This window comes from Corylus avellana, chromosome 4, assembly GCF_965113065.1.
Source record: "Corylus avellana chromosome 4, dhCorAvel1.hap1.2, whole genome shotgun sequence".
Taxonomy (NCBI): domain Eukaryota; kingdom Viridiplantae; phylum Streptophyta; class Magnoliopsida; order Fagales; family Betulaceae; genus Corylus; species Corylus avellana.
In genome coordinates, this window is record NC_142493.1 from 22,046,537 (window position 1) to 22,073,717 (window position 27,181).

General features: G+C 37.8%; 2 protein-coding genes and 1 long non-coding RNA gene across 3 annotated transcripts; 1 reads left to right on the forward strand and 2 right to left on the reverse strand.

The window, feature by feature from the left end:
• The first annotated feature begins 3,391 nt into the window (after window positions 1-3,391).
• Window positions 3,392-10,703, forward strand: LOC132177169 (ankyrin repeat protein SKIP35). The gene is made up of 4 exons (XM_059589408.2): window positions 3,392-3,412; window positions 3,559-4,853; window positions 6,761-7,193; window positions 9,525-10,703. Exons 2-4 carry the CDS (start codon window positions 4,231-4,233, stop codon window positions 10,332-10,334), a joined length of 1,866 nt encoding a protein of 621 aa, XP_059445391.1. The 5' UTR covers window positions 3,392-3,412; window positions 3,559-4,230; the 3' UTR covers window positions 10,335-10,703.
• Window positions 10,704-12,196: 1,493 nt separating this feature from the next.
• On the reverse strand, window positions 12,197-13,823 carry LOC132177681 (uncharacterized). Its single transcript, XR_009439790.2, has 2 exons — window positions 13,345-13,823; window positions 12,197-12,818 (listed from the first exon to the last, which is right to left on the reverse strand). It is a non-coding gene; the product is annotated as an uncharacterized LOC132177681 (long non-coding RNA).
• A 5,777-nt stretch (window positions 13,824-19,600) lies between these two features.
• On the reverse strand, window positions 19,601-26,682 carry LOC132177058 (putative disease resistance RPP13-like protein 1). Its single transcript, XM_059589265.2, is given in 5 exon segments — window positions 19,601-20,295; window positions 20,374-20,621; window positions 20,834-20,965; window positions 21,139-21,675; window positions 21,678-26,682. Coding segments are annotated over 2 exon segments (4,299 nt in total). The 5' UTR covers window positions 25,546-26,682; the 3' UTR covers window positions 19,601-20,295; window positions 20,374-20,621; window positions 20,834-20,965; window positions 21,139-21,244.
• Between the last annotated feature and the right edge of the window lie 499 nt (window positions 26,683-27,181).

Genomic DNA, 27,181 nt, shown 5'->3' on the forward strand with positions numbered 1-27,181 from the left:
CACTTTAGCCACTAGATCTAATGCAATCTATATCTACCATCTTTAGGCTACAAATCTCTATACTATTATGTACACACCTCAAGTTATGTACATCTTTTCCCAAATGGTGGTATGACACACAACAATATGTAATGACAACCAATTAAGAAACATAATTTAGTTCATGGGTATACAATTGATAATAATGCATTAGTAAAACATCATTTATAAAATATTAGGCTCATGACTTATTTTGTAAAAAAATATGAGTATCAAAATGCAAGGTTTATAAATAAAATATTAATTATTGATGACACAGTTTATGGTGTTTTCATAGGGCGATTACTTACCTTGAATGCTCTTTTTCAACTTTGGACATACTAAATTATCAAACTTCTCGTATATGCAAGTCATAATCTCATATTAGTCAAAACACTAAGCAAAACCCTAATCCTACACTTAAAATCCTAACTATGCACATTCTGCTTTGAACGATCGATTGTTTCTCGAGGTTCGTTTAATTGTTATGCCGCAAAATGTGTTTTTCCTAATTTCTTCCTACCAAAACCAAAACCTGGCCTATCTTTTACCTAAGACTCCTAAAAGGCTACAACATAAACATTTAAAACATTTAAATGTTTTAAATGCCCCAACTTTAAAACATCATACATAAACATTTAAAACAACTAAAACACCACTTAAAAACTCCAAATGCCCCAACTTTCTTCCCATAGTCACATCTCCCTCGTTAAACAACCAAGAAGATGCTCTCAGTTATTGAAAGATAAGTACTTCAATAATGTTCTAAGGTTGAAAAGAAAGATAATCTTTAAAGTTTAACACATTTCATGCAAAACTCAAGCTTATTTACTTAAAATACTCAACTTTAAACATTTATTAAAGGAAAGACAAATAGCATGTGTTTTAACACATAAAACATAGTTTAAACATGAGTAAACATAAGTTTTTTTTTTTTGAGCAAAAATGGTAAGCCGGAGAGACCAATTGTAGCTATCCTACCTAGGCGTGACCATAGTAGCACCTATCCGCTGGGAGCCGCACATGAGGGGCCTAGACTGTGGGAATCGTAGACGCTCCCTCAAGTCTGACTGAGCCATAGCCTGACCCAGCCCCACTAGGGTATCGATAAGAATCCAAAGCGGCTAATACTAATTAGGCATATGTGGAGATTCTCTATTGCAGAGATTTGAACCCACACCATAGTACATGCCCTAACCACTTGAGAACTTCCTTAGGTCATTGAACCACCACCCTTGGTGGTATGAGTAAACATAAGTTAGAGTTAGGTAAAGTTTTATATCTCAAAGCCTTAAGAGCACAACTCTAAAGGGAGGCTCTTTCCTTCTCTCTCTAGGGGCTAGTATCATAAAAGTGGCTAGTATCATAAACTTGTGTTGAAAATGTCAAGTTTTAAGTGCATGTAGACTGTCATCGATCGATCGTTAGGTACAAAATTGTATTGTTTGATTGTTTGAAAGAATTGATCGATTGTTCCATAAAAGCACATCATCAACAATTGATTGTTATGGATAAAAAACCCAAAAATAAGTGTTTGAAAACCCTAACTTACCACATTTTCATATCGGGCTTATTTCAACATCTTAAAAACTTGTTTGAACATTTTTACAACATAGGGTATAGAGAGGGGCGGAACTAGAATTTGTAGTGTGGGGGACGAAGCCATAAAGGTGCTAACTATAGCAAATGATAAAGCCCAAAAAAAAAAAACTACCATATCACAATTTGTAATGCTTTTATAAGGTTTTGGACACTGTTGCACTCCAACAAACAATAAAGCCATAAATGTATTTTCTTTGATTTTGATCGGGTCTCCAAACTCTAAAAAGTCATAACATACTATGTATGGTTCTAGGTAGACAATTTTATTTATTTATTTTTCTAATTATGATTCTAGGTAGACTAGATTCTTCATTTTTGGGAAAATTTTTTGTTGGGTTTATTAAAGTTTTGTTTCCTCCATCTGAATCCTTTATTCAATTGGAGCAAATTGTAATTTCAGGCTTGTATTGGTATTTTTTGGTGCCTTGAGGAACTGATTAAATTTTGTAAAATTAAAAACTGAGTAACAAAGAGATAATCAAATAAGTCATTGTGAGGAGTGGCTGGCCGGATGCAATCAATGGCTAGTTTTTTTTTTTTTTTTTTGTGCGTTTTATCAGTATTAAAACAAGGCATGGTACCTAAGATCAAAAGACTCACAGTTGTTAGTCTCAATTGGAGCAAAATTGAGACAGACGAGAAAAACCAACAGGAAATGCCACAACTGCCATCCCAAAAAAAACCCTCCAACTTCTCATTTAGAATAAAAAAAAAAAAGAATAAGTTATGTTTTAATTAAAATATGTGAAACACACAACAAAGGTTAAAGAGTTTGTACACTACTCGCCCGACCCGACCCTTCATTCGAGCCTAGCCGATTGAGCACTCGATAAGGGCTGAACTGGGTATCCTAACCGACTTCGAGTTCTAGTTCGAACTCAAAGATTCATACACTTTTTCTCGCTTTGAACTACTTTGAGATAATGCTTAAAAAAACCCCATAACACACACTTCTGATTCGCTCTCGATGGGACCCAAACAAGCCCTCTCTTCACATCTTTTGATTTCATCCACCCTGACCCGACACTTCCTTCGAGCTTAGCCGATTGAGCACTCAATAAGGGCTAAACTGGGTGCCCTAACCGACTTTGAGTTCGAGTTTGAGTTCAAGTTCAAACTCAAAACTTAGGTAAGGGCTTTGTGAGCCAAATCGAGTACTTGGTTCAACTAAGCTCTATTACAACCCCAATTTTGTTCGAAACCAGCCTTGAACATGTGTTTTTAGTCTAACCGAGCTTATAAAATCCAATACTCACTAGGTAACAATTTTGCCATTGTCATGTATGCCCTTACCTAACTTGTACTGTAAAAGAGAGAGGGGGGGGGGGGGGGGGAAGAGTGGGGAGGATGTGCCCATATCATAAAGCAATAAATGAAAGGTGCCAAAGCAAAGCAAGAAGGAGAGGGTGGGCATTTGGCATGGAAGGCCAGGGGGTGCGTAATGATTGTAGCTTGCGTGAGTGGGACCCATTCTCAGACACCCCTTTCCCTTCTTTCCTTTTCTCTCTCTCTCTCTCTCTCTCTCTGCTCTTTTGTGGTGACAACATGCACTCAGCTCCTCCGTCCTCATGAGGTCACTCGGTCCTCTGTTTTTTTTTTTTTTTCTTATAATTTTCTTTTAACCTTTGTTAAAAAAATAAAATAAAATAAAAATTTTTAGGAGAGATATCTTTTTTTGTTTTTTGTTTTTTTTTCTTGTTTCTAAAATAAATAAATATTCTCAAAGGACCATTGGAGGCAGAGGGTTTCTCTTTGCCCCTCATCTCTCTCTCTCTCTCTCTCAATTGATCAGGTTTGCTGTCTGTTCATTTTCCATTTCTCTCTTTCTCTCTCCCCCCCTTAAAGCCTTACTATTTATGCGTTGATCATTTTTTTTTTTTTTTTTTTTTGCCTTTTTTGGCCTTCTCTCTTTCCTTAATTTTCTCGCCTTCCAAACAGACTGTATTTAGTCACGAATCACTTGAAGAATTTCTGGTTTTTTGGTTAACCGAAATGGTTTTTGGTGGTTTAGAGGTGGTCCTGGATCTCTGAATATATTGCTGGAATTTATGTGAAATTATTGGAGGAGGGGTTCTAGGGTTCTCTATGGATGGAGCTTTTTGTCTGATGTCTATCCCTTCTCTGTCCATTGCTGTTTATGGTTATGACTCGTAGATTTGCACTTCTTTCGTGGGTTTGCTTGTTTTGATCGATTTCAAGCTTATTTACCATTGATTTGGATTGTATTGGAGACCAGGGATATGCATACAACTTTTTAGTAATTTGTGGTTGTGGGGTTTCTATAATTTTTGGATTTCTGGGTTTTGGGTCCTTTTCTCTTTTGGGTTTTTTGCAATTGAGGATTTTGCTTCTCATTCTCTTCACCTGAAGCCAATTGTAGCAGCGTTTGAAGGAAAGAGAAAGAGAAAGAGAAAGAGAACAAGATTGTTTTCAGTTTTGTTATTATTAGCTCATTTTGGGTTTGAAGGGGTTGATATTCTGACGGAATTTTTTCCTCGGGATTTAGTTGGTTTAGGATGTGTCCTTGTGCTTGTTGGGAATATTGAGTATCTGCTTGATTAGGGGTTCTTTCGTTAGGCAGGGCAGAGAGGAATTGTGTAAAGGGTAAGGATGGAAGAGGAGATGGTGTCAGTTGTGGGGAGTCAGGAGAATAACGTAGAGGACCGAATGTTTGTGGAAATGGAAACCGAAGAGAATGGAATTGACAGTCCGAGGAAGGAAATTGAAGGTTTTATGTCAGAGCAAGGTGAGGGAAGTAACGTGGTATTCTCTAGAGAAGGACCTCTTGTGAGGAAAGAATCGAGATCATCCAGCGGTTGTTGTTGCAGTGTCAAAAAGCTCAAATCCAGGGTGGTTGCAGCAGATTCTGAGGTTGGAAAGAATGAGAAATTTGTGCACGAGAAGAAGCTCAGTAGACAAGAGAGGATCGATTTGGGTCGGTTGTTTCAGGGTGCAGTGAGTTCTCATGATTGGGAGCTTGCGGAGAGTTTGATCTTGTTGGCAGATCCACAAACTCTTAATGATGCCTTGTGCATCACGTTGGACTCCATCTGGTTCCTGACCGCACAGCAAGAGCTTAATGGGATAACGGGATTGATTAAGAAGATCATTGCCAATGGTGCTTATGACTTTACAAGAGCTGCTCTTAGGACTTCATTTCTTGCTTCTTGCGTCTCTGCCTGCCAGAGCCGAACTATGAGTCTTGCAGATACAGTCACTGTTATGGCTCAAAGGTAAGTGTTATCTTCTTTTACTGTTAATGAGACAATAGTTTTGTAGCTTACTAACCATTTGAAAAGCCTTAAAACTCTTATTTAACAAAAAAAGATCATTGTGATGGTGTTCTTATGTTGCAGTACTTGTCCGTTACTGTTGAAGACCATGCTTTAATTTTGATCTCATCTCATATGTGTTCTGTTGCAATCCCATTTAATGAAGTTTTTTGTTAACGGGTGTTCTCAGATTACCCAGATTATCCCTTCTTGCATTGTTATTTGTTTTTGTCTTCACTTATGAAATGTTGCCCCTTCTCAGTAGCCTTTTTTGTACAAAAGGAAGTTTTCTTTAGTATTTTTGTAAAAGCAGATCAGGCACTACTTCAATCAATTTATTATGGTTCAATCTATCGAATATTACACATATGATGGAATTTGTTTAGTAACCTTTTTTACATAAATGCTAATATAAATTTGTGCAATTTGTGATAAACCTTAATGTCAATCAGTTTCAGAACTACTGTAACCACTTGCCTGAAATTTGTGCAAAATAGGGAGCTGGACTCTCCATTGCATGGTATCATTGTAAAGCTTGTGCATTCTGTCATTGTTGGGAACTTGGAAGCATAATTGGAATTCCACAGAAAGGTTTTCACACATTTGGAAATAGTTATTACTTATTTCTTAGAGTGTTAGTTGGTATTAGTTATAACAAAGCTATTGTGTTTCTCCAATTATTTGGGAAGGAGTGAATATATTTTAATTTCTCTCTCCTGAAGAAGCTCTAATGGAAGACAACTAGATAGCTAAGATTTTTCTATTTACAACTTCTGTATAGCTTTGAGTTTTGGAATTATAATCTGTTTCTAGATAGATGTATTGATTACTTATGTAGAGGGAAGGAGGAAGTTTTCTAGGTTCTTTAAGGGAACCTGGACAAGTTCAGTTCCTTTTTGTCTCTTCTATGGGAACAACTTAGAAGAGAAAGAAATGAAGTGGTCTAGGTTCACTTATAGTTTCTTTATCTCATGTCCTTCAAAAGTGAGAGAAATGAGTGTCTTTCTTTAATTTTCAAGAAGTAAAAGAATGGTGTCTTTTGCTTTTTGATCTGCTGTATTTCTTAATAGAACATTTTTGAGCACCCCCTCCTCCCGTGTGGAAATAATTATAGGTGTCATTTGACATTATGCGTATACCCAATTTGAGCTTTTTGATCTGCAGTATTTCTTAATAGAATATTTTTGAGCACCCCCTCCTCCTGTGGAAATAATTATAGGTGTCATTTGACATTATGCGATTTAATGTGCTTTTAACAATTTTTAGAAACATCTCTCTCTCTCTCTCTCAATTGTTTTTTTTTTTTTTTTTTTTAAGTACAAAAATTTCATTAGAATGAAGGGTACACGGGGCTCATTCAGTTGTTTATATAATATATTTTTATATATACGGACATTATTGGCATGAAGCTTACAGAGTAGAATGGAAGCATCTCGGTGAGCTTCTTTATTTGCAAGCATACCTGAATAGGGAATCTCTTTTTTTCCTTTCTGGGATGCTTGGAAATATTTATAGATCTCACATGTCACAGCACCAGTTGATTTTCTTTGAACGAATTCCCCACCCCTGTTCCATATGTATGCAAATTATATGCTGACAACCTTGGCATGATGCTTACTGATTAGCAGCCATGGAAAACACTTTGTTAAGCTATCTACTTACCGGTCTACAGAGGGCTTGGACTTTAATAAGTTTCATGCTTTTTTTTTTGATAAGTAAAAAAAATATTGCAACAGAGAAGTCCCACTGCTTTTTGTTTATAAAATCCAAAAGACAGATGTTGTTTGCTCTTTGTGCTGAATGTCATCCTGATTTTTATAGCATGCTATTGATGTCCCATTCTGCTTCATTTTTTTGGCTTTCATCAGGTTGCATGAGCGTCTTCAGGAATGTAATGGAGATGAGGTCTTGAAGGCAGAAGCTGGTGCTAAGGTTCAAAAGTTTACTGAATGGGCTCTGAAATGTATAGGCTTCCATTCTCGTTGCCAAGGCAATAAGGATAGAGTGAGTCACAGCTCTGCGGTTGAGATCCAACTCCAGTTATCTGCATTCAAGACATTTTTAGATCTTGTTGGCAACCAACTTACAGGGAAGGACTTCACGGAGGCCTTTGATGCAGCTTGCTTCCCCCTTACTCTCTTCTCTAGCTCATTTGATCCTGGTTGGGCATCTGGGATATCAGCAACTGCAATCCAAGGATTGCTGGGGATGTTGGTAGAGGGGGGTGCTGACAATGTCAATCAGTGTTTCCTCGAAGCCTCACGTTTTGGGAGTACAGAACTTGTGCGCATTTTATTGCAGGTATTGCTAATACAATGTTTATATTTCATGAGGACGTATAGTTGCCTTTCTGGCTTTTAGCTGTTTTCTTTTTTAAATGGCGTTCTGTTCTGTTAGGTTCAAAAGTCATCACTTTCTGTCTGAATATTACTTCCCTTTGTCCTCTCTGTGCACTTGCAAATATGTGTTAATTGTAGTTGGGAATACTCCTTCTTGAGACTTGGTGTCTAAATTCAAGTTTTTGTGATTTTAAATTCACACCTAATGCATTCTCCTCCCTTCAGAAAATACTACATGGACATGATTTCCTCGAATGGTGAGTTGTAGATGGACTTGGCTTTTGATGGTGAAAGAATTTTCCAACTATGTAGTTGAAGAGTAAATAGGAAAGCTGAGGTCAAACTATAAGCAACCAAGAGAAAGATCAGATATCTCACATTCTATGCATTCATGTAAAATCCAATCAATGGAGAGAGATGATAGAAGGTTAATGCAGATAAGCCTTTTGTTGTTTGCTGGGTACGTAAACACTAGAGATGTATAAAAGTAGGGCAACACTCTAGCTTCTCATGCATTTTCATTACCCTGATGTGCAAAGGTGGATATCATTTCAAATGAGTACCCTACTTATTGCATATGTCATGACTAACATGGAATTGGCATTTTCAAACACGTTAGAATTTTTCGGAAGGTAGCTACTTTGTTTCATATGTTTCTAGTGCAAAGCTGAGAAGTCATGGGTGAGAATTTTGAGATGTAAATGCAAGTTATCTCTTGGGTTTGATCCTTTGATCACCCTCCCCCCCCCCCCTTTTCCCCTCAAAAACCTGCTGCTCTGCCACAATTTCTTTAACAAGTTGGAGTTTCTTCTACTATTTGGTTAGGAAGGAGAGGGTTTGTACAAATGGAAGTTCATCATGTTTTATCTGATTCCACTTAAATAATTTGGGTCATCCCATGTTTGGATTATTCCCTTTTCAAGAGAAATGCTCCAGCTCTCCAATTGTGAAGGATTGATGGGATTGCTTAGATTATTGAGAGATGTGGTTTTATAGCTGTCATGTTAAATCTTTATAAGCAAGTTGTCAGCACCAAATATAGAGATTCCTACATCTAGTCAAAAGAGAGGGAGGGAGGTAGTCTCCAATGTGCACATCAAGTTGTTAAGTTCATATGCATATTCTATAACTTAGTCATGTGAGAAGAGGAAATCAGTTTAAAGCTTATCATCCCTAATCCTAATAAAACTATAAGGGCACGTTGGTGCACAAAATGATCATTCCTTTAGGAATAGGAATGAATATTGTTGGGAATACAAGAGCTTGGAATGGAGTTACCATTCCTATTCTTTTGTTTGGTTACAACACATATGCTCTCATTGGAATTGAGCCAGAATTCCTAAAATACCCAAAAAAAAAAAAATGAATGAATCCTGAGGAAATAGAACCCTGGGGGCACCACCCCCGAGGCCGCTCGAGGTGGACACTCAATGTGCTCCAGGGGTGGTGCACGTAACCATTCCCAAGGGGCTCCGAGGGTGGTCTTGGCCACAGCACCAAGTTTGGTTGCTCCACCCTCGGTGTTCCGTTATGGGGTGGCCGACCACCCCACATAATTCATTCTGTTTTTCTTTCTTCTTTTTTATTTGGGTTTGAGTAAAAAATAATAATGTGGGTTTTTTTTTAATTGAAAAACGTAGTTTATTCCTCTATTTAGGGGAATAGTCATTCCCACGGAATAATTTGCAACCAAACAAGAGAATGTATATTTTATAGAAATAGTCATTCCATTCTAGGGGTCTATTGGCTATTCCACATGCCAAATGTGACCTAAGTATGCATGCTGAGTTCATCAATATTACAATATATGTTATGCTTTGTTCATGACCATTACTGCGATGGCACCTGGTTTTCTCTGTTATCTCCTGCATATAGTGGCTCAAATGAGTGGGTCTAATATGTAGTAGCTGTGGTTTATGGTGCTTGCAATGCTCAATCTAAACAATGCCCTTTTAGATGAAAAGTATGTGTATTAATAAAGAAGAAGAAGAAGAATATGTGTACAAGATCTTTATTTTCTATTTTGTGGATATGATGCTTGTTCAGGCATTGGATGGTGTCTTTGACCATTATTATTTACTTGAACGGGATTTGCTTTATATACTCGTACTTGTGTCCTTGACCACACTGAAACACACGCACACATCCCAAAGCTTTTCATCTTGAAATTTTCCTTCAATACTTGAAATCTACTAAAATATGTATTGTATTTTTGTATGTCATTGTGATGTATGGTTTGTTTGTCTGTCATTGTTCTCATTTGATTTTTGTGAATCTGGGATTATATCTGTAGATTGCCCAAAGAAACAGCTTGGATGTTGACGTTGACCTTGCTTTGGGCTTTGCTTCCCACTACTGCAAGATTGGCACAATGGAATGTCTGGTGGATGAGGGTAATGCCATTGCTTTTTTGGGCCCTTTGATGAGAGCTGCTGAGAGGGGTTGTCTGCAGGTTGTTGAGTGGTTTGTGAAAAGGAATTGCCGAGAAATGGAGCTTTGTCTTGCCCTCACAGCTGCCACTTCAAGCAGCCAAGTAGACATTGCTGCCTATCTTCTCCCTCACGTTCCTCAGACTGTGCTTGCAGCACTCAGCATCGAGATTCTCAAGGCTGCTGGTGAACGCAGTGGTGGGTCCCTTGATGGTGTAGCATTTCTGCTCCATTCAGACTTCTTAGGTGATCCAGCAGCTACTTACGCAGTTGCAGACAGTATAGCAAGGTCTGACGACGAGGCTGTAGCTCCTGAGCTAAGGTCTTTTCTTCAAGAGCATTGGTCAGAGGCGGCTTTCATTGATGGATTAAGGCAAGGACGAGAGCATTACATGAACCTTGTGAGGATTTTAAAGTGGGGTGGATCTCCTATTTGCTTAAGAGATCTTCCAGGCCCTCTGAGGGTGGCAATTGCTTACCTGCCACTGTATAGGGAAAGTATCAAGGCAGGTGGCTGTATGTTATCCCAAAGGCTAAGAGGCCAGCTTGTTGAAGCAGTGACTAGGCTTGGAGGTGGGGTCTTAGAAGAGTTGAACCAGGGCAGAGAACTCCTGGCTGTTTTGGAGCATCATCTTCCTCCATTTTTGGTTCATAAATCCACCAGCATTGCCTAGCAAGATTTTGCCATCAGATCTCTCATATTTTTGCACCTTTTTTTATTTTTATTTTTATTTTTTGTTCCCAACCTATATGTGCCATAGATAATAATAACACAACGTTTTTAGCCGGGGATCAGATCGGATCGGATCGGGCGAAGAAGTATCCAAGGTTTGCCAATTTTCTTGCCATCCTATGTGCTTGGCTTATATTTTAGGTCTCCCTGCACGCTTTCTATATAGCAGCATGTACTCTCTCTCTCTCTCTCTCTCTCTCTCTCTCCCTCTCTCTTTTATATCTGATGTGCAAGCTGATCTATCGTGTAAGACGGAAGTGCAACTGTTGTCACAAGGGTTGAAATATGATGGTCGTGTATATTGGCTATTGACTTTCCGTCCACCTTTTTGACACATGAAAAATTCCCTTCGTTTGTCGTATGATTTTCATGGCCGGTGGCTGTTCAATGTTTGTCGTAAACTTGTCTTGCAGATGAACCAAACCAAACCAAACCAAAACTTCTTTTCTTAAAGAAACAAAAAATATTGTTCACATGGGTATTTGACTGCGGCCGTGGGGATTTGAATCACGCAATCAAATGGTGCAGAAGAATAGATCTATGAAATAATTGCTAAAAAAAAGATTAGTTTAGTGCAATTTAATTATTAATTAGGTTTGAGAATCATAATTACGGAAGGAGTAGATCACATCCCACCTTGCTAAACGACACATCTTACTGATTAAAATAAAGAAAGAGGATGGATGCTTTGGCGTTGGCGTTCCTTCGTCGCTTTCCTGAAAAGGTGTCCACCATTTCCATAGGATATGAGGCATTGAGGCTCACAAATCAACCCTCTGCTTTCTCAATAATTCATGTTTAGTGACCCAATTACCATTTCATCCTAGGAGTGCGTCAATCCGCTCATCATGCCATGATGTCACCGGCCCACGTGGCCAACCCACTCATCATGCCATGATGTCACGTGCCCACGTGGCCTAACCGTTGTACATGAACAAGATGGCTGGTTGGTTGGATGTCAGCTCACCCATGGCCTAATCAACAAACTGTTGGTATTATTACCCATGGGAAACCTTCCTTTCTTTTCTTTTTTTTTTTTTTTTTTGAGTTTGCGATATCAAAAATAGTTATTTAAAAATGCAGTTAAGTATCTCGTAAAATTATAAATCGGACGCAATCTCAAATACAAAATTTTCAATTTGGTTCAAAATCGCTTTTTTGGTTTAAAATAAATCACAGTACTAAACACACTCATACCGTACCCAACCGGGGAGACTTCCTTGCCAAAAATTGCAATATGAACTAATATCATCCCATGGCTCATTAATGAGTAAACCCAAATGATGCAACAATACAGAGGCATATATTACTCTTCATCATGACTTAATTAGCCACATTGCAAGTAAATAAACAATAGTTAATAATACAACTTTGTGTCAAGATTAGGATGATCACAATCTCCTGGAGAAATGCCTACTAGTTTGTCTGATCCAGTTGGGATGAATTCCTCACACAAAATAAGGATTGTTGTGATGTGAAGCAAATGATGAATAAGAAATAAAAGAACTGGTTATCTTATCTTTTTTTTCAACATTAAGAGAAAATACAAAATTTGTATGATGAAAGACGTGCATGTGCATGTCTATAACGCCATTTACACATATGTATACGTTATATCCCTCACATTGGAAGGCATGAAAGCCAGTACCATAAGAACAGCCAGAATCCCTATTGGAAGCAGCAGCAGCATGAATGGTGGGGGAGGTAATGGTGGAAGTATCAATGGAAGGATCAGCAAAGATGCTGTGAGGCACACCAGTAAAAGCAATGACTCTAAGCTGAAGTAACTTGCAGGCAACAATCTTCTGCCGCTCCCTTTACCATGTGAAAGGGTGCGTTGGTATTCAATCTTCTTTCCTTGATGATGGAGAGGATGATGATATTCCATCTTCTTCTCTTCAACCAAAGGGGTAGGAATCTTTCTTGCTCTCACATCCATAATGTAACTTGTACAATTAACCAAACCTTTCAACAGTCCTGTCAGATCTAATTCAGGAAGTTCAAAATTCATTAAAATTCTCCCAGCCTTCAAGAATCTCCAGACCTCGAAGGCACAAGATGGAAGCTATGGTGCTGGTGCAAATGTGTATGGGAATTCTTGTAGTTTTGATATGCAATCAAGCCTACAACTCACAGAATCTGCCAAGGTTGTTATCTTTCCACTTCAACAACCCAATGTGGTTCTTTTAGAAACTAATGCTGCCTGGATCCAAGTTCAGAAATTACAGCTTCACTAACTAGAAATACAAAATGGGTTCAAGCTTGATCTTGCAACAAAGATTTGATTTTTTGCAACTCTTCTAAGAAAAAAATTGTCCCAACCATCTTCGAATTCAGTCAATACCACATGTTTCTAACTGCCGGCCAAAGAGTTACAACTTCAGTTCAATGAGCAAACCATGAGACGTCGTCCCCAATAATCCAACTGCTTCGAACAATTGAAGGAAATCATGGAAAAACATTGAATCAGTCGCATGAAATTTCATTGCATTCCACAAAATTAAAGAATCATATAAAGCTACGAACAACAAATCCAACACATACATTTAAACAAAATAGATTCAAAGTTCTGATCTGAAATTGAAACCACAATGGACCACCGCAATATGTATAGGCAATCAAATGAAAAAGCGCCCAAGTCAAACACAAACTACAGTGATTCAACAAAACATCTATAAAAGCCTTTGACTTTATTGAAAATGAATTTGGGTCTCTCCAAGATTTAGATTCAAATGACTCCCAAGAAATTTTTGGGATTGGCTTGCAGCTGAAACCCTATAAATTAACGAAATAAAGGCAAAAGGAAGAACACACAGATACGAAATATAGCTATTTTTTTTTTGTTAGGAGATGAACAAGATAAAAGAGAGAGAGAGAGAGAGAGAGAGAGAGAGAGAGAAATCAAGGAAAGATTTGGAAAAACCAAACGTAGAGAGGCATAAGGTTGATACCAGTGATGTTGATAAAGCTGATAAAGCCTTTGATGGTGTTGGCGGTGGGTTTGATAGGAAGATTTCCGAATGAGGCAACAAGAAATAAAGCCCCCCTTATGCAGTCTTTGCATCTCAGCCACCAAAACTCTTTCCCCTTACAGATCCTCTGTATTCAGTACAAAGAATTCCTCATCCTCATCATCATCATCAAAGCAAACAAAAAGAATAAAAAAGGAGAGGTGGGTTTTGTGCTATCTTTCAAAAGATTGCATGGGAGTTATAGGAAGGAATGGGATGGTGAAAAATGGAATTGGTACCTCCTCCTTTTGTTGAGTTTTGGGTTGTTACACTGTATTTGAATTGTCTCTATTATCACTGTTGTTATTATGTAGAGAGAGAGAGAGAGAGAAAGAAATGGTTGGGTTCAGTGAATTCCAAAATCAAGTGGGGTTGCTGACATGCAAGTTGCTGGTTTTAGAAACAGAGGGCCTTGTGTCTCCCAAGGTTCTTCACCCCTGGACTCCCCCCCTCTCTCTCTAGAATATGTCTCTTTCTCTCTCTCTCTCTGGAAATTATGTGTCCATCTAGAAAAGCCTAAAACCAGCATCAACTTTATTTAATTATGCTTGTTTATCCACGTTAAGGGCCCCTTTGCAAGTTTTATTCAAAAGTGAAATCATTCCATTGAATTTCACACTACATTTGGGATGGGGTCCATATTGTTTCCTACTCTGTTTTGGAATAGCTTTGGTCTCCAATCAACATTGACTTAATGGATTTATTTTATTTGAGAAATGTTTTTTTGTCCTATGAGGGTTTAGTAGTCATCCATATTTGGCAAGGGGCGGAACTGTTCCTTAGCTTGGGGGATACAAGTTTTTTCAAAATTTTTAAAAACTTCTAAATTTTATGTTTTTATATGAGTTCAACCCGCTCAAATTAATTTTTTACCGTTAAAGATCTTCATTTTTTAGTTACATAATTTCTCATTTCAAATCCTGGTTTCGCCCCTGATTCATACCATTGACCAAGCCAACTATGGGGTTGGGAAATTCGGCGTGAAAAAATATGAGTATATGTAGCATTACTCATGATATATACCATATTAATATCACACAAGTATCTCACTATCTCACTATGCTAGGGCTATTTTGACGTGATAGTGTCAGTTCACCATTGAAATTATGAATAGATAGGCATTGTCACGTCATGATAGTGAGTTAGTGATAAGATATTAGATATTTGTGTGGTATATAACGTTATTATTATTATTATTTTTTAAACGATACCTAATTGACAGTGCCACATTGGATTACTCTTATAGTATGATTTTTGAAACATGACATTGTCTCCAAGTTGATTTTAAAATATGATATTACTGTTATCTTATGATTTTAAAACATGACATTGTCTCCAAGTTGAAGGTCTCATCCCCATTCAATTGGCATTCAATTGGCGGAGTCGCCATTCATCTTTCTGGCTGAAGTATTATAATGATTAAATATTTTATATTCATTTCACTTATGTTTTTATTTTCAAATTTTAGACCTTTTTTTTTTAAAAAAAAAAATGTTAGGAGGATTTTTTTGGGTCCGTTTGAGATTGCGGTTTCAATAAGTGCGATTTTAAAAATAGTGTTTTTGAAATCAATACTTTTTAAAATCGTAAAGACGTTTAGTAAAATATGTTAATTTTTTTTTTATTAAATATTTGTTATGTGAATTCATGATTTTGATTTAAATTCGCACATTTTCAAATAAGCACCCCCTAGCCTCCTTATTGAAATCTTAGATTTTTTTTTTTTTTTTTTTTTTTTCTATTTTAAATTAAGTGCTTTTTAAATCGCAATGCCAAACGCCTTACGTTTTGCGATATATTTTAAGAACGCTGATTATTCTTGTAAAATCGCAATTCCAAACACACCATTCATACTTGTTAAGGGGAGTTTTTAATTTTTGGGAAGTGAGAAGTTTTCTTTTTTGTTTTTGTTTGTTTGTTTTTGTTTTTTTTTTTAAAAAAAATTTTTATTTATTTTATTTATTTTTATCTTTTATTTTTAGGTGATAACATGTCTCCACTACTAATTCGATAACCATTTAAGTCTAAAAGCCATTAACTATGTTTCTAGAACTAATTGCTTGGCCCCAAGCCGATCCAATATCTATTTCGGCCTAAATTATATTGACCGATACTTTTAAGGATTTGGGGTGCCGGAAAAAAAAAAAACTGCAGTATATAAGCCATAGTGTTTTCAATTATTCAGATTTAATTTCACTCTCTTTCCCATAAAAAAATTTAAAATTAAATATGAAACGTTTAAAAAACTACACCACATAAGCCAAATCCTTTCTAAGAACTAATTGATTACATTTAAATTTTGAATTTTTTTATTACTTGAAGAGGAAAAAAAAAAAAAAAAAAAAAAAAACACAAGTGGGGGTTGTTCAAAATGGTATTGGTAGCACATCGTGGATGTGAAGTGTGGCATATATGCATACATAGATAATTCCAAATGGACATAATAATAATAATATATATTTGATTTAATATATGTAGCATATATTATATCATGGATCTCCATAACATGATGAAACACATAGCATGTGTGAAGTGGGGATTCATTGCATCTTCCTTTCTGACTTAATTTGTAGGTATGCTGGCAACTTTGTAAATTCCTTCCTCGTACATCCACTATAATCATGTGAATCATAAATGGTAATATGGGTTTTATATTTGGGATCCAAAAGTATGGCAACTGCTGCTGTTGCACTGCACCTTCCACACAGGACCACACGCATTGTCTTCGCCAAGGAATTTGAAATTCATGCATTTTCCAGCGACGGCGAAAGAAAAATTGGGCATTGGTGCATGAATCAAGAATTGGGTACACGGATTCTGCCAAATCCAAACAACATATCCCATGAAAGATTTCAAAGACACTTGCAGAGCTGGTCGGCTGACACTTTCATCACTTCTCGTACACGCTTGAAAATGAAAGCAACTAAAGTAATGTTAGATCTCACATCTCTCCGACCCACTCCGTTCTAATCGGCTTTATTGGGTTGATGTGACAGTATTTATTAATTTTAAAAAATTAAGAATTGGTGAGCGTTGTCCACGTCAATCCAATAATGAAAGTGAAATGAAGATATAGTATGTAGTATTATTCTTAATTTATTAGCATTTTAACGTTTATTTCATGTACAATTTCGCTGAATTAGCAATTTAGCATGCTCTATTTACTGGTGTTTTCTTTTTTCTTTTTAATTAAGGGCAGATGGAACATGTCAAATTAGCAAAGATGTAAACATTTCTAATAAGGAAATGACACATTTATCTCATTACTCATTTGATGGAATGATAATTGGAGCAAAGAATTATGTAACCTTAACCTAACCTAACCCATCACTTACATAATTTTAAAAAGTAATATTGCTATATATTACATCTATAAGTTGTTGTTACTGTGCACAATAATTGATGAACAATATAGAATCGAAAAGAGAGAGAGTCGAAACATAGATTTAACGTAGTTTAACAATTTGTCTACGTCCACATAGAGACGGCTATATTTTTCTTTTAATGATCCAGAATTACAACATAACATGTATATAGGAAAACCAAAACCCTACTTATACGGACATATTGAAGAAATCCCCAAAGTACCCCATACCGTACTGCGGGGGCGTAATTAAGTTTGTAGGGGCTATCGCGACGTTTACTCCACTCCCGACTACTTAGCCTTCTACTGATATTAATATGAGCTACTAGTTTCAACATATTTGTTAAAGTAAAAAAAAATATAAGGGCTAATTGATCGAGACTGCTATATTAAAAAAGTGAAATGAAGGTAAAATGAGGCTGTAATCCGTAGCTTTACTCATTTCTAAAGCAACTTTGGCTTTTGGTAGATAAATAAAATAATAGAATGACTTTCTTCTATAACATCAAAATGATATGGACTCTTCTCTCTATTCCACCTCTCCCACTACCCGAAACACTATAAAATTTGGCCAAAATAACAACAAAAAGAAAAAAGAAAAAGAAAAAGGTAAAAAAATAATATAACCCAAAGAAAAAAGAAAAAAAAAAAAAGGTAAAAAAGAGTTGCACAGCCTATATGTGAACATTTGCTATGTGAGTATTGGGCTCATTAATTCAATATATTAATTTTGATTATGACTAATCTATCTGGTATGCCTCATCAACACTTGGCACCAAAAGAAGTCGTCAGTTCTGCCTATATTTCCATATTTTGTATTGATTTGAATTAAGCAAACAAAGGGATAATTTGCCACACTTGATGGTGGTGGTGGAAAACTAGTAGTGGTGGTGGAAAACTAGTAGTGACGGTGTGGTGGTTTCGGTCGAGGGTGGCCAAAACCACTCTTATTTAGCCATTTAGAGGTGGTCGAACCATCCTCAAATTGCCAAGGATAGTAGTTTTGGCCATCTCCTATGGCCCGCCTAAAGTGGTTGAAACCACCCCAAGGCCATTTCGGCCACCCTCTAGTCATTTGGAGATGGTTCGGCCATAGGATAGCCTAAGGCCCGAAGCCACCCCCATTTGGCAATTTTGGGATGGCCAACTACCTCTTTGACACCCAAACTTTTTTGTTTGTTAGTTTTTTTGCATTTTGGTTTTGGTTTTGATTTTGTATTTGTTTTTGTTTTATTACCTTTAAATAATATTATGAGGTGTATGGGACAAACGTCGCATTGTGAGAGATATTGATGTATCTCTCCGTTAAAATATCATATACCATCTTGGTCTTTTGGATCAATATAGGTATCATCTACGCCTCTTCGTTAAAATATTAGATGCCATATTGGTTTTTCATATCAATATAAGTATCATCTAAAAAAAGGTAATTATGTCTCTTAATATTAAAATCCTACTTACTGTTTCGAATAACCTAGAATGAGACTTTTCCACCCCCAAAAGCAACCTTATTTAATGAGAAACCTTTTAGGGTAAGCTAATGACATAGACTTTTTGTCATAAGAGTAAAGAACATCATATATGCAAGAAATCTGTTGAAGACTTGTTTAGTATTTGTTATTTCTTGTTTGGAAAGAATAGAGGGGCCATTGAAATCCTATTTTATGGAAGTTGGCCACGATTCTGTTCTCATTAAGCAATGTTTATGCGTTTGCAAAGGCTTGCCTGCTGGCCCGTCCTTGTTTCAGGGAAAATGCGACTTGCCCCTGCCAAACCCTTTTGAAGCACCTGTGGTGCACATGCTTTCTCTGTATCCTCCAGACACTGGCACATCCCATTGATTGGATTGTGGGATCTCTCTCTTTCTCTCTCTCTCTCTCTCTCTCTCTATATATATATATATATGCCAGCATAGCATTTCTACTATATTATATGCTCAGAGGAGATTAGTCATGAGATGTGATGTTCATCTTTTAACCACCCTATTATTCATATTTAATCTTTCTTTTGCTGGATACCATATAATGTTTCTATCACAAATAAGTTCCTATGCTACAAGCTAAATACACCCACATCTGGAAAGTGTTTACCCAATCTGACATAGCCAAAATAACACTGCAATTTTCCCCTTGACCTTTTCCAATTGTCATATTTCCACCCTGCCTAGAAAAGTACAAATCTGAGAAACTTCAAACTATCACCACTCTCTTTTCTCTCTCTGTCTCTTGCTGTCCATAATTTTTACAGTTTTTTTTAGAGGCGAAGTGCTAGGTTTCCAGTAGAACCCAATCCCACTACACAAACCCCATGATATAACCCCCAATAGAACCCATTCCACATTTATCAGGAAAGCCTTATGAAGCTTCAGTGGTCTACAATATTCACCAGCAGCAATACCCTTCCATCCCTGAAACCCTAAACTTCCATAAAACACCTTGTTGCCAATACTACAAAGTATTTACTACAGCAAAGCTGCTCCTTTATCTTTGACAAATGGTACACATTCGTCTAAGTGTTTACTTCCTAACGTGACAGTGAAAATTCAATATGAAAATCATCATTGAATGCTACATGTACTTTGTTACGTGAATGCTTTTACATACACGTAACGGGATAAATTTTTAGGTTTTAAGGGAACCTAAACCCTTTAAATTTATTGAAGGGAACCTATAACCTTTTTCCAACACAAAGTTTGGAATAATTTTCTGCTTACTTTATTCATAACATAATGGCTTTTAAATAGGCAAACTATTATAATATTTTCTAGGATTGAGTCATTAGCTCTTATTAGAATATAAACTAGGGTTGAGTCATCAAGACTCTTACAAGGAATAAAATAAAGACAATATTATATAAAAATAAGAGATATGTTACAGTGCAATAAAAAGACCATTTTGACTCATAAAAGTCATAGGTGGCAAGCAGGTCCCATTCGCAATTGTATGTAAAAGTTGTCTTCAACATCATAAACTTTTTTGCGGCCATTTGAATTATTGCCATCCATTTTGTTGCTTGTTGGGTTCTCTTTCACTTCCTTTATACATGCATGGATGAAGTTTGGGCCTTCTTGGTACAGTGAAGAATCTAACAAAAGAAAGCTTCAAAGAAGAAGAGATTTTAAAGATGTTGCAAAGGCCCTCCATAGTTCCGTCCAAGATAGGAATTTAAATTGCAAACCTACCTTGAAACTTGTGCTGGTGATTATTGTCTTGGGAGCCCTTGTGACATTCTTCCACTCTCCAGCTATTTATAATACAGATTATCGATCCCATGGCAGCAAACCCAAAAGCGTCCTCCAAAACCACCAACTCTACACACCAACCCATGAAAATATCTCCCTCCAAATCAAAGAGAAAATCCTCTGCCTTGAAATCATGGGTGTTGACTCAGGGAAAGCCCTCTCCCAAAACCCTTCTCTACACGAAGCCTCCCTCGAATTCGTCCACTCCATCATCTCCTTCCTCCAATCCAAAGGCATTCGCCAGAAGGACTTGCCCAGAATATATGGACACGTGTCCGCATGGTTCCTTCAATGCAATAAAGTTAATACCCCCTTTTTTTTAATCAATGAATAAACCATAAAAAACAAAGGAGCAAAACATTACCATCAATATCCTGTTCATGACCAACATTATCTTCATTGAATACTTCGGGTTCCACCAACAAGGGTGTGATGCCAAATCATTGGAGAAAATGCAATATATGCTCTAGGTTTGGTGTTTAGGCTGGGAGTGTTTAACTTACAGGTTTCTTCTCTTTTGTCAAGCCAAGAAAGGCACTCATAGTAATGAAAAAATTCAATGCTCAGAGGCTTTCACTCTCTGCTTGGTCGGTGAAGCAATTTAACAAACACCTGTTATGCATTTATGTGAACCCATCAAGTACATTAATAAATAGGAGCAACATGATCTCTCCAACGCAAACATTTAGACAAAAACAAAAGAGCCTTTTATATCAACGCAATGCCAATGACAAGCATAAAATTCCCAAACAGGAAAATTAACAAATATACAAACCTAAGTTCCAAAACATCCAGATTGTTTCTTAGGAAAATATGAACTCTACCTGGAGAGATTACAAGTATATTTGTGTGGGATGATGCATGTTCTCCTCCTGCTACTAACAGTTTAGAGGCCTCTTGAACAGCGTGATGTGTGTGGCTCATGGCGATGACTTGCATAGTGGACCCGCCCACGGCTATGTTGAACCCCAAAAGAATGAGAGAAATAAGAATAAATGCAAATTATTTAAAAATCTTCCAAAGAAGATGAAGAATGTGAAAGAAAATCAGAAAACCCAAGTTATTTGCAGAAGGAAGCACTGAGCGTTCTCCAATGGAAGCAGAAGAAGTAATGTGCAAATAAACTCACCTTTGGATATACTTCTCAACAGTTGTCTTACATTAAGCAAAATCTGGGGGTCAATTGACGATAGACCTCCCTAATCCTCCTCTTCCGAGTCAGGCATGGATTCCTCCTATTCTGAGTCAAACACGAACCTCGAGTCAATATGAACGGAAGGAATGTGGGCTATCTTGGGCCACTCTGGTCCGTTATTCTTGTTGCAGCGTTCTTTCAGCAGAGGACACTTGAAGATACTAAGTTGCTGGAGTGAGGGAGGCAAGCCATCCTTTGGAAAGTATGTGAGATTTTCACACCAATTGATCTGCAGTTGTTGAAGAGAGGCGAGGTCTCGAAGGGAAGACAGGTATTTCAGAATGGGGAAGCTTCCGATGAAGAGGGTAGTAAGAGACGCAGGCAGCATCTTCTCTGGAAAGGACTCCACATTCAGACATCCACCAATAATTTTAAGATGTTGAAGAGAGGTAAGCCTGTGCAGCCTCCATTCAAGCAAGGCCTCAGTGAAGTTGCAATTCACGATTTCAAGTGATGTTAGGTTGGCAGGAACTTTTCCGGAAAGGATGATACCACGCTTGGATTACTACAAATCCTCAATTCTTGAAGGGAGCTGATGCTGTATATGCAGTTGGGTAGTAGTGCCATATTATCAATCGTTAACTCTCTAAGGTTGCTAGGGAGTAACCCTCCGTCTGGTAAGGAAACGAGAGCTGGACAATCCTTAATATCAATCTTGTGTAGATGGCTAAGGGTGTGTATGCCCGTGGGTAAGGATTTAAGGTTTTTACAACTATGAATATCAATCTTTTCAAGAGACGAGTTGTGATGGAAGCTCTTAGCTATTGACTCCAGCTTTGAACAAGAGTAAATCTTTAGCAATTTGAGTGTTGCGGGCAGTTCTCCGTTTGGGATTAAGGATTCAAGGTTTTCACAACTCCCAATAACAATTGTTTCAAGGGACAAGTTGTGATGAAAGCTCATCGCTATTGACTCCAGCTTTGAACAATAACTAATATGGAGGCGTTTGAGTGTTGCAGGTAATTCTCCACTCTTGATTAAGGATTTGAGGGATGGACATTTAGAAATATTCAAGTGCTCAAGAAGAGTTGAGTTGACACTGCAAGTACTGTTGGTATCATCCCCATCCACCAAAATCACCATATTCTTGCAAGACTCTATACGTAGCCGCTTTAGGGTTGAAGGTAGCTGGCCTATTGCAAAGTGCTTCAGTGAATCACATCCGTTAATATTAATACGCTCAAGACACGGGTTGTTGTAAATCACTGCCTTGGGTAAAGATTCCAGGGCATTGCAACGAGAGATACGAATTTCTCTAAGTGTTGAAGGCAAATCCGATTGTGGCTGCTCGTTTGCTTTTTTTGCTGCCAAAGAAACTAGTTTCGGACAATTATCAAACCTTAGAACACGAAGATTGGGGAAGGGCTGTAGTAATCCCACTTCATTTGACCACAAAGGCGTAAGCTCCTCACAATTTTCAAAAGCTAGATCTTCTACTTGAGTTAGTCCTTCGAGAAGAAGCCCTTCTGTTGGAAGAGGTGTGAACTCTGAAATTGTTGATAGAGAACTCCAGTGTAGTGAGCCAAAGTCAACCTTACTATCGCACATAGTCCCTTTTGACCCCTCAATTTGTAGTTCGCAGTCCTTTGGAAAGCTTGAAATTGAAATCACCAACTGTTGACATCTTTCTATAGCAACTTTTCCTAATGAAGGAAAATGGTTTGGTAACTTCCCCAATAGCTTAGGACAATTTGCAATTGAAAGCTCACGCAAGTGTGGGAACTCTCCATTAGGGCTCAATTTCTTCCATTTTGCCATATCCTCAAAATGTAAGGTCACCAAGGATCTAAAAGGTTGTGAGGAACCTTCCCCATAAAACTCAACACCAACATCCTTCACACTTGCCATGCCTCTAATGAAAAGTTGTTTGAGTGATGGTAGTTGGCCGACTGGTGGCAATGAAGTACACTTTTTACAGTTTTCAATCCTTAGCACCACCATACAAGGAAATGAATGACCTTTTAACCAAGTCGAAAATTTTGTTCCACCATAGCGCCTGATAGTGAGCTCGTTCAAAGCCTTGTGAGGTTGTAACATGTTAAGTACATCTAGCTCACTTGTTCTGTCTTGTGAATCATATGCTTCGGCATTCCATTCTAAGCACAACGTAGTAAGATCAGTCTTTTCAATTAGCTTAGCATCGCTTGCATCCCTTGGTTCAGTGACATTCTCCAATTGTGAGATGATGAGTGTGCCTCGAAGATGCAACAAAGAACCTAGCTCTCTTAACGCGGAGCAATTGCCTTTTCCCACAATTAGATTAGACAATGTTTGGAGATGAGTTAATTTGCCTATTTGAGGAGGCATTGTTTTTAGCTTATATGCATTGATAATGTTGAGGTGGCGCAAGTTGACCAGGTTGCCCAAATTTGAAGGCAATTTCTTTAGATAAGAACATCCCTCCAGAATCATTGTTTGTAAGTTGCAGAGAGTGGTTGTTGATTTAGGCAAGCCTGTAATCCAAGTGTGAGAAAGGTCAAGGTACCGTAGATGCTTCAAATCACCAATTGAATCCGGTAGCTCAGTTATGCGATACCCACTCAAAGAGAGCACTCTTAAACATGGTAGTTTTGGCAACAATTGATGAGGAACATTATGAGTCAAATAACAAAGCCCACGATGTTGAAGCATAAGAGGCAAGAAGGTACGTAGACATCCGAGTTCAGAGAATGCCTCAAACTTTTCAAAAATGTCGTATTCACCACCTAAGTAAGAAGAGTGTCGAGCCCTTTTGGGAAATATCCTTCCATTACTACCCTCAATTTGATCCTCCATTCTAAAGCATATATCTCCTGCAACCCATTGGGCCAAATCATTGATGAGGTCGTGCATTATAAATCGTGTTCCATCATCGCTTGATTGTTGGAAAAATGACCTTGACAACAACTCACGAAAACACTTCCTACCCAAAACTTCCGGTTGCTTGTCCCCCTGTTGTGACTGAATTAGATCTTCTGCCATCCATAACAAAACCATCTGCTGCTCTTCAATTTCATAGTCCTTGGGGAGTATTGAACAATACATAAAACACCTTTTTAAATGTGGAGGGAGATGATGGTAGCTCAACATAAGAGCTGGAACAATTCCACTTCTCTCCTCTGGTATATCCCATATCTTGCTCTTAAGTACATCTTCCCACTCGTCACGGTCTTGTGTAGTGCGCAAGAGGCCTCCGAGGGTCTTTGCAGCTAAAGGCAAGCCTTTACACTTTTCAGCAATTTTTTCGCCAATATCTTGAAGGTTTGGATGTGCACTGAAGTTGCTTGCCCCCAGTGCATGTTGGGTAAATACAGACAGACATGCATCTTTTGACAGCACTTCCAAACGGTAATGGTATTCTGGAATGGACCGTGTTGTTGATGAAACTCTTTCATTACGAGTTGTGATGACAATTGTACTTCCAGGAGCCCCTACTAGGAAAGAAGCACGCATGATAGTCCAATCATGATAGTTCTCATTCCAGAGATCATCCAAAACAACTAGAAACTTTTTCCCATTCAGATTCTTCTCTAGTTTGACTTGCAAAAAATTTAGATCGTCGTCGTCACAGCTTTCAGAGGTGACCAATTTCAAAACTGCTTTTGTGACTCTAACAACATTGAAATCTTCAGAAACACAAGCCCATGCTTTTAACTCAAAAAAGCTTTGCACTTTTTCATCATGGAATAAAAGTTTGGCAAGAGTTGTCTTTCCAATGCCCCCCATACCAAGAATGGGAATCACAGAAACTTTATCTCCAGCATCACTACGTCTTTCACCCAGCAACAATTCAAGTAAAACCACTTTATCTTTTTCCCTGCCATAAACATAAGCATCTGTCATTACAGAAGTTGGCGCCAGTGTGCCTCCTCTTCTGTTTGATCTCCCACGATCAGCAGCTTCTTTCAAGTTCAATTGATTTTTTTGTGTCACGATATCATTGAATCGAGCAGAGATCTCATCTATCTTTGAAACCAGCCTAAAATTGAGCTTAAGAGCACTTGGAGTTAAACCAGTGCAACAGGTAGGGATGAGTTTCCGTACCTTACTTGTGCTGGCCTGATCATCATCATCTCCTCCCTTCAATTTGCGTTGCAAAGCTTCCGTGGAGAACTCATCAAGTATGTCCTCCACATCGTAAGCCAAGTCTCTAAGATCATCCAACCACAGTTTCACTGTCTTCCCATCATGCTGCTTTCCATCCGCATCATCAAGGACTGCCTGGATTCCTTCCAACGCATGCTTCCACTTGATCAGCTTTTCTCCGAGTCCCACATATCGGCGTGCAAAGTTGAGCAACTCGCCAGACGCCAATTGGTCAAACAACAGTTGGATTAACGGAGAAAGGAAAAGCTCAGCCATGGTTATCTTTCGAGAAAGGTATGATGAGGAAACTCAGAAGCACAAGTAATTGGTATCTTCTGGGAAGTGAAGGGTTGAAATCAAGTAATTATTACTTTAATATGTGTCTAGTTTAGATTAATTTATGTTAAAAAAATCAAATAGTAGGTTAGTTGGGAGTCGATGTATCAAAATTCTATCCCGTCAAAGAATGCAAAGTGTCAGCTTTCTTTTGGTTGAATGCGCTGCAGCCTGCAGGGGACCATGTGATTTGAAAAGGAAAACTCGAAGAATTGTACAAAGGCTTTGGTATCACTAAGGTGATGTTTGGTAACCGGGTTGTGGGGTAGATACTGTAGATTTTCGGGAATTGTGCCAAATTAAACATCCACCCCCCACCCCCAAACCTTCGTCCCTCCGTGGTGGTTATGAAGCAGAAGAAGAATCAGTAAGCACAATGTCATTTAGATCTCCGAGGGACAGCTCTGGTCATAGCAGCCACACAGCCTCAATAGCTGCTGGTCGCTATGTGACAAACATGAATTATAAGGGGCTGGCAGCTGGAGGAGCTAGAGGTGGTGCACCAATGACCAGGATTGCAGTATATAAGATGTGTTGGGACTCAGGTTGCTATGATAGTCAGTACAATTTCTATGTCAACATCAAGGAAAACTTCGAATTATTTTTTTTTTGTCCTACTTGTTCTTGTAGTTACTATTTAGAGAGTTCCTTGAATAGCACCAAGGCCAGAGGGAAGGTTTTGGTCTGTCAACACGCAGAGAGCTCAAAGGAGTCAAAGCTGGAAAAAAGTGTGGCAGTGAAAGAAGCTGGCGCAGTTGGGATGATATTAGTTGATGAAGCAGAATAGGATGTTGCCATGCCCTTTGTGATCCCTGCAGCTACTGTTGGAAGAGGGACAGCTGATCAGATTCTTTCTTATGTTAATCGAACACGTTCTATTATTATATAAGACGATATCAGTGTGTTTGAATTTATCTATAAGCCGTGGTGGCCGGAGGACGAAGGTTTGGGGGTGGGGGAGAAAGTGAGAAGGGCTCGCAGGACGATGATTTGGTTCGAAGTCGTTCACTGGAAGAACAAAAAAAAATTAGAAGGAAGGGAAGGGTAAAATGGTCACTTAGTAGATTGGGTACGGATGGGTGGATGTTTAATTTGGCACATTTCCCTAAAAGCTACAGTACCTACCCCCAATTCCGGTTACCAAACAAAGCTAATAGACCCAAATTATTAAAATAAAAATATAAAAAGAATATAAAAAAGAGACAAAGTATTACAGGTAAAAAGAGCCAAAGTATTTTTTTAATAAAAATAAATAAAAAAAGAAAATAACACTAAATTGACCCAAAACACTAAATTGACCCAAAAGTATTACAGGTAACCAATATTAAAAGCTTAATTGACTCAAAGTATATCCTTTCGGATTTGATTTGGTTTAGGTGTCATAAAAATTAAAATTACAATAAACATTTTTTGTAATTTTTTTAAAGCATATAAGCCAAATCTTTCTTTAATATTTTGAAGTGTTTATGGCTCAGTTTACTTTGACGTCGGAAAATATTTTCAGGGAAGCCATTTTCTTACTGCGCACACGGAAAATAATTTTTTTTAATATATATTTTTTTCCAATAAGGTCCCC

Excerpts from the sequence above, each read along its gene's own strand:
- LOC132177169 (XM_059589408.2), top strand. The coding sequence starts at position 4,231 with ATGGAAGAGGAGATGGTGTCAGTTGTGGGGAGTCAGGAGAATAACGTA. Across the intron at positions 4,854-6,760 it reads GTCACTGTTATGGCTCAAAG|GTTGCATGAGCGTCTTCAGG; the intron begins GTAAGTGTTATC and ends GGCTTTCATCAG. Across the intron at positions 7,194-9,524 it reads TTGTGCGCATTTTATTGCAG|ATTGCCCAAAGAAACAGCTT; the intron begins GTATTGCTAATA and ends TTATATCTGTAG.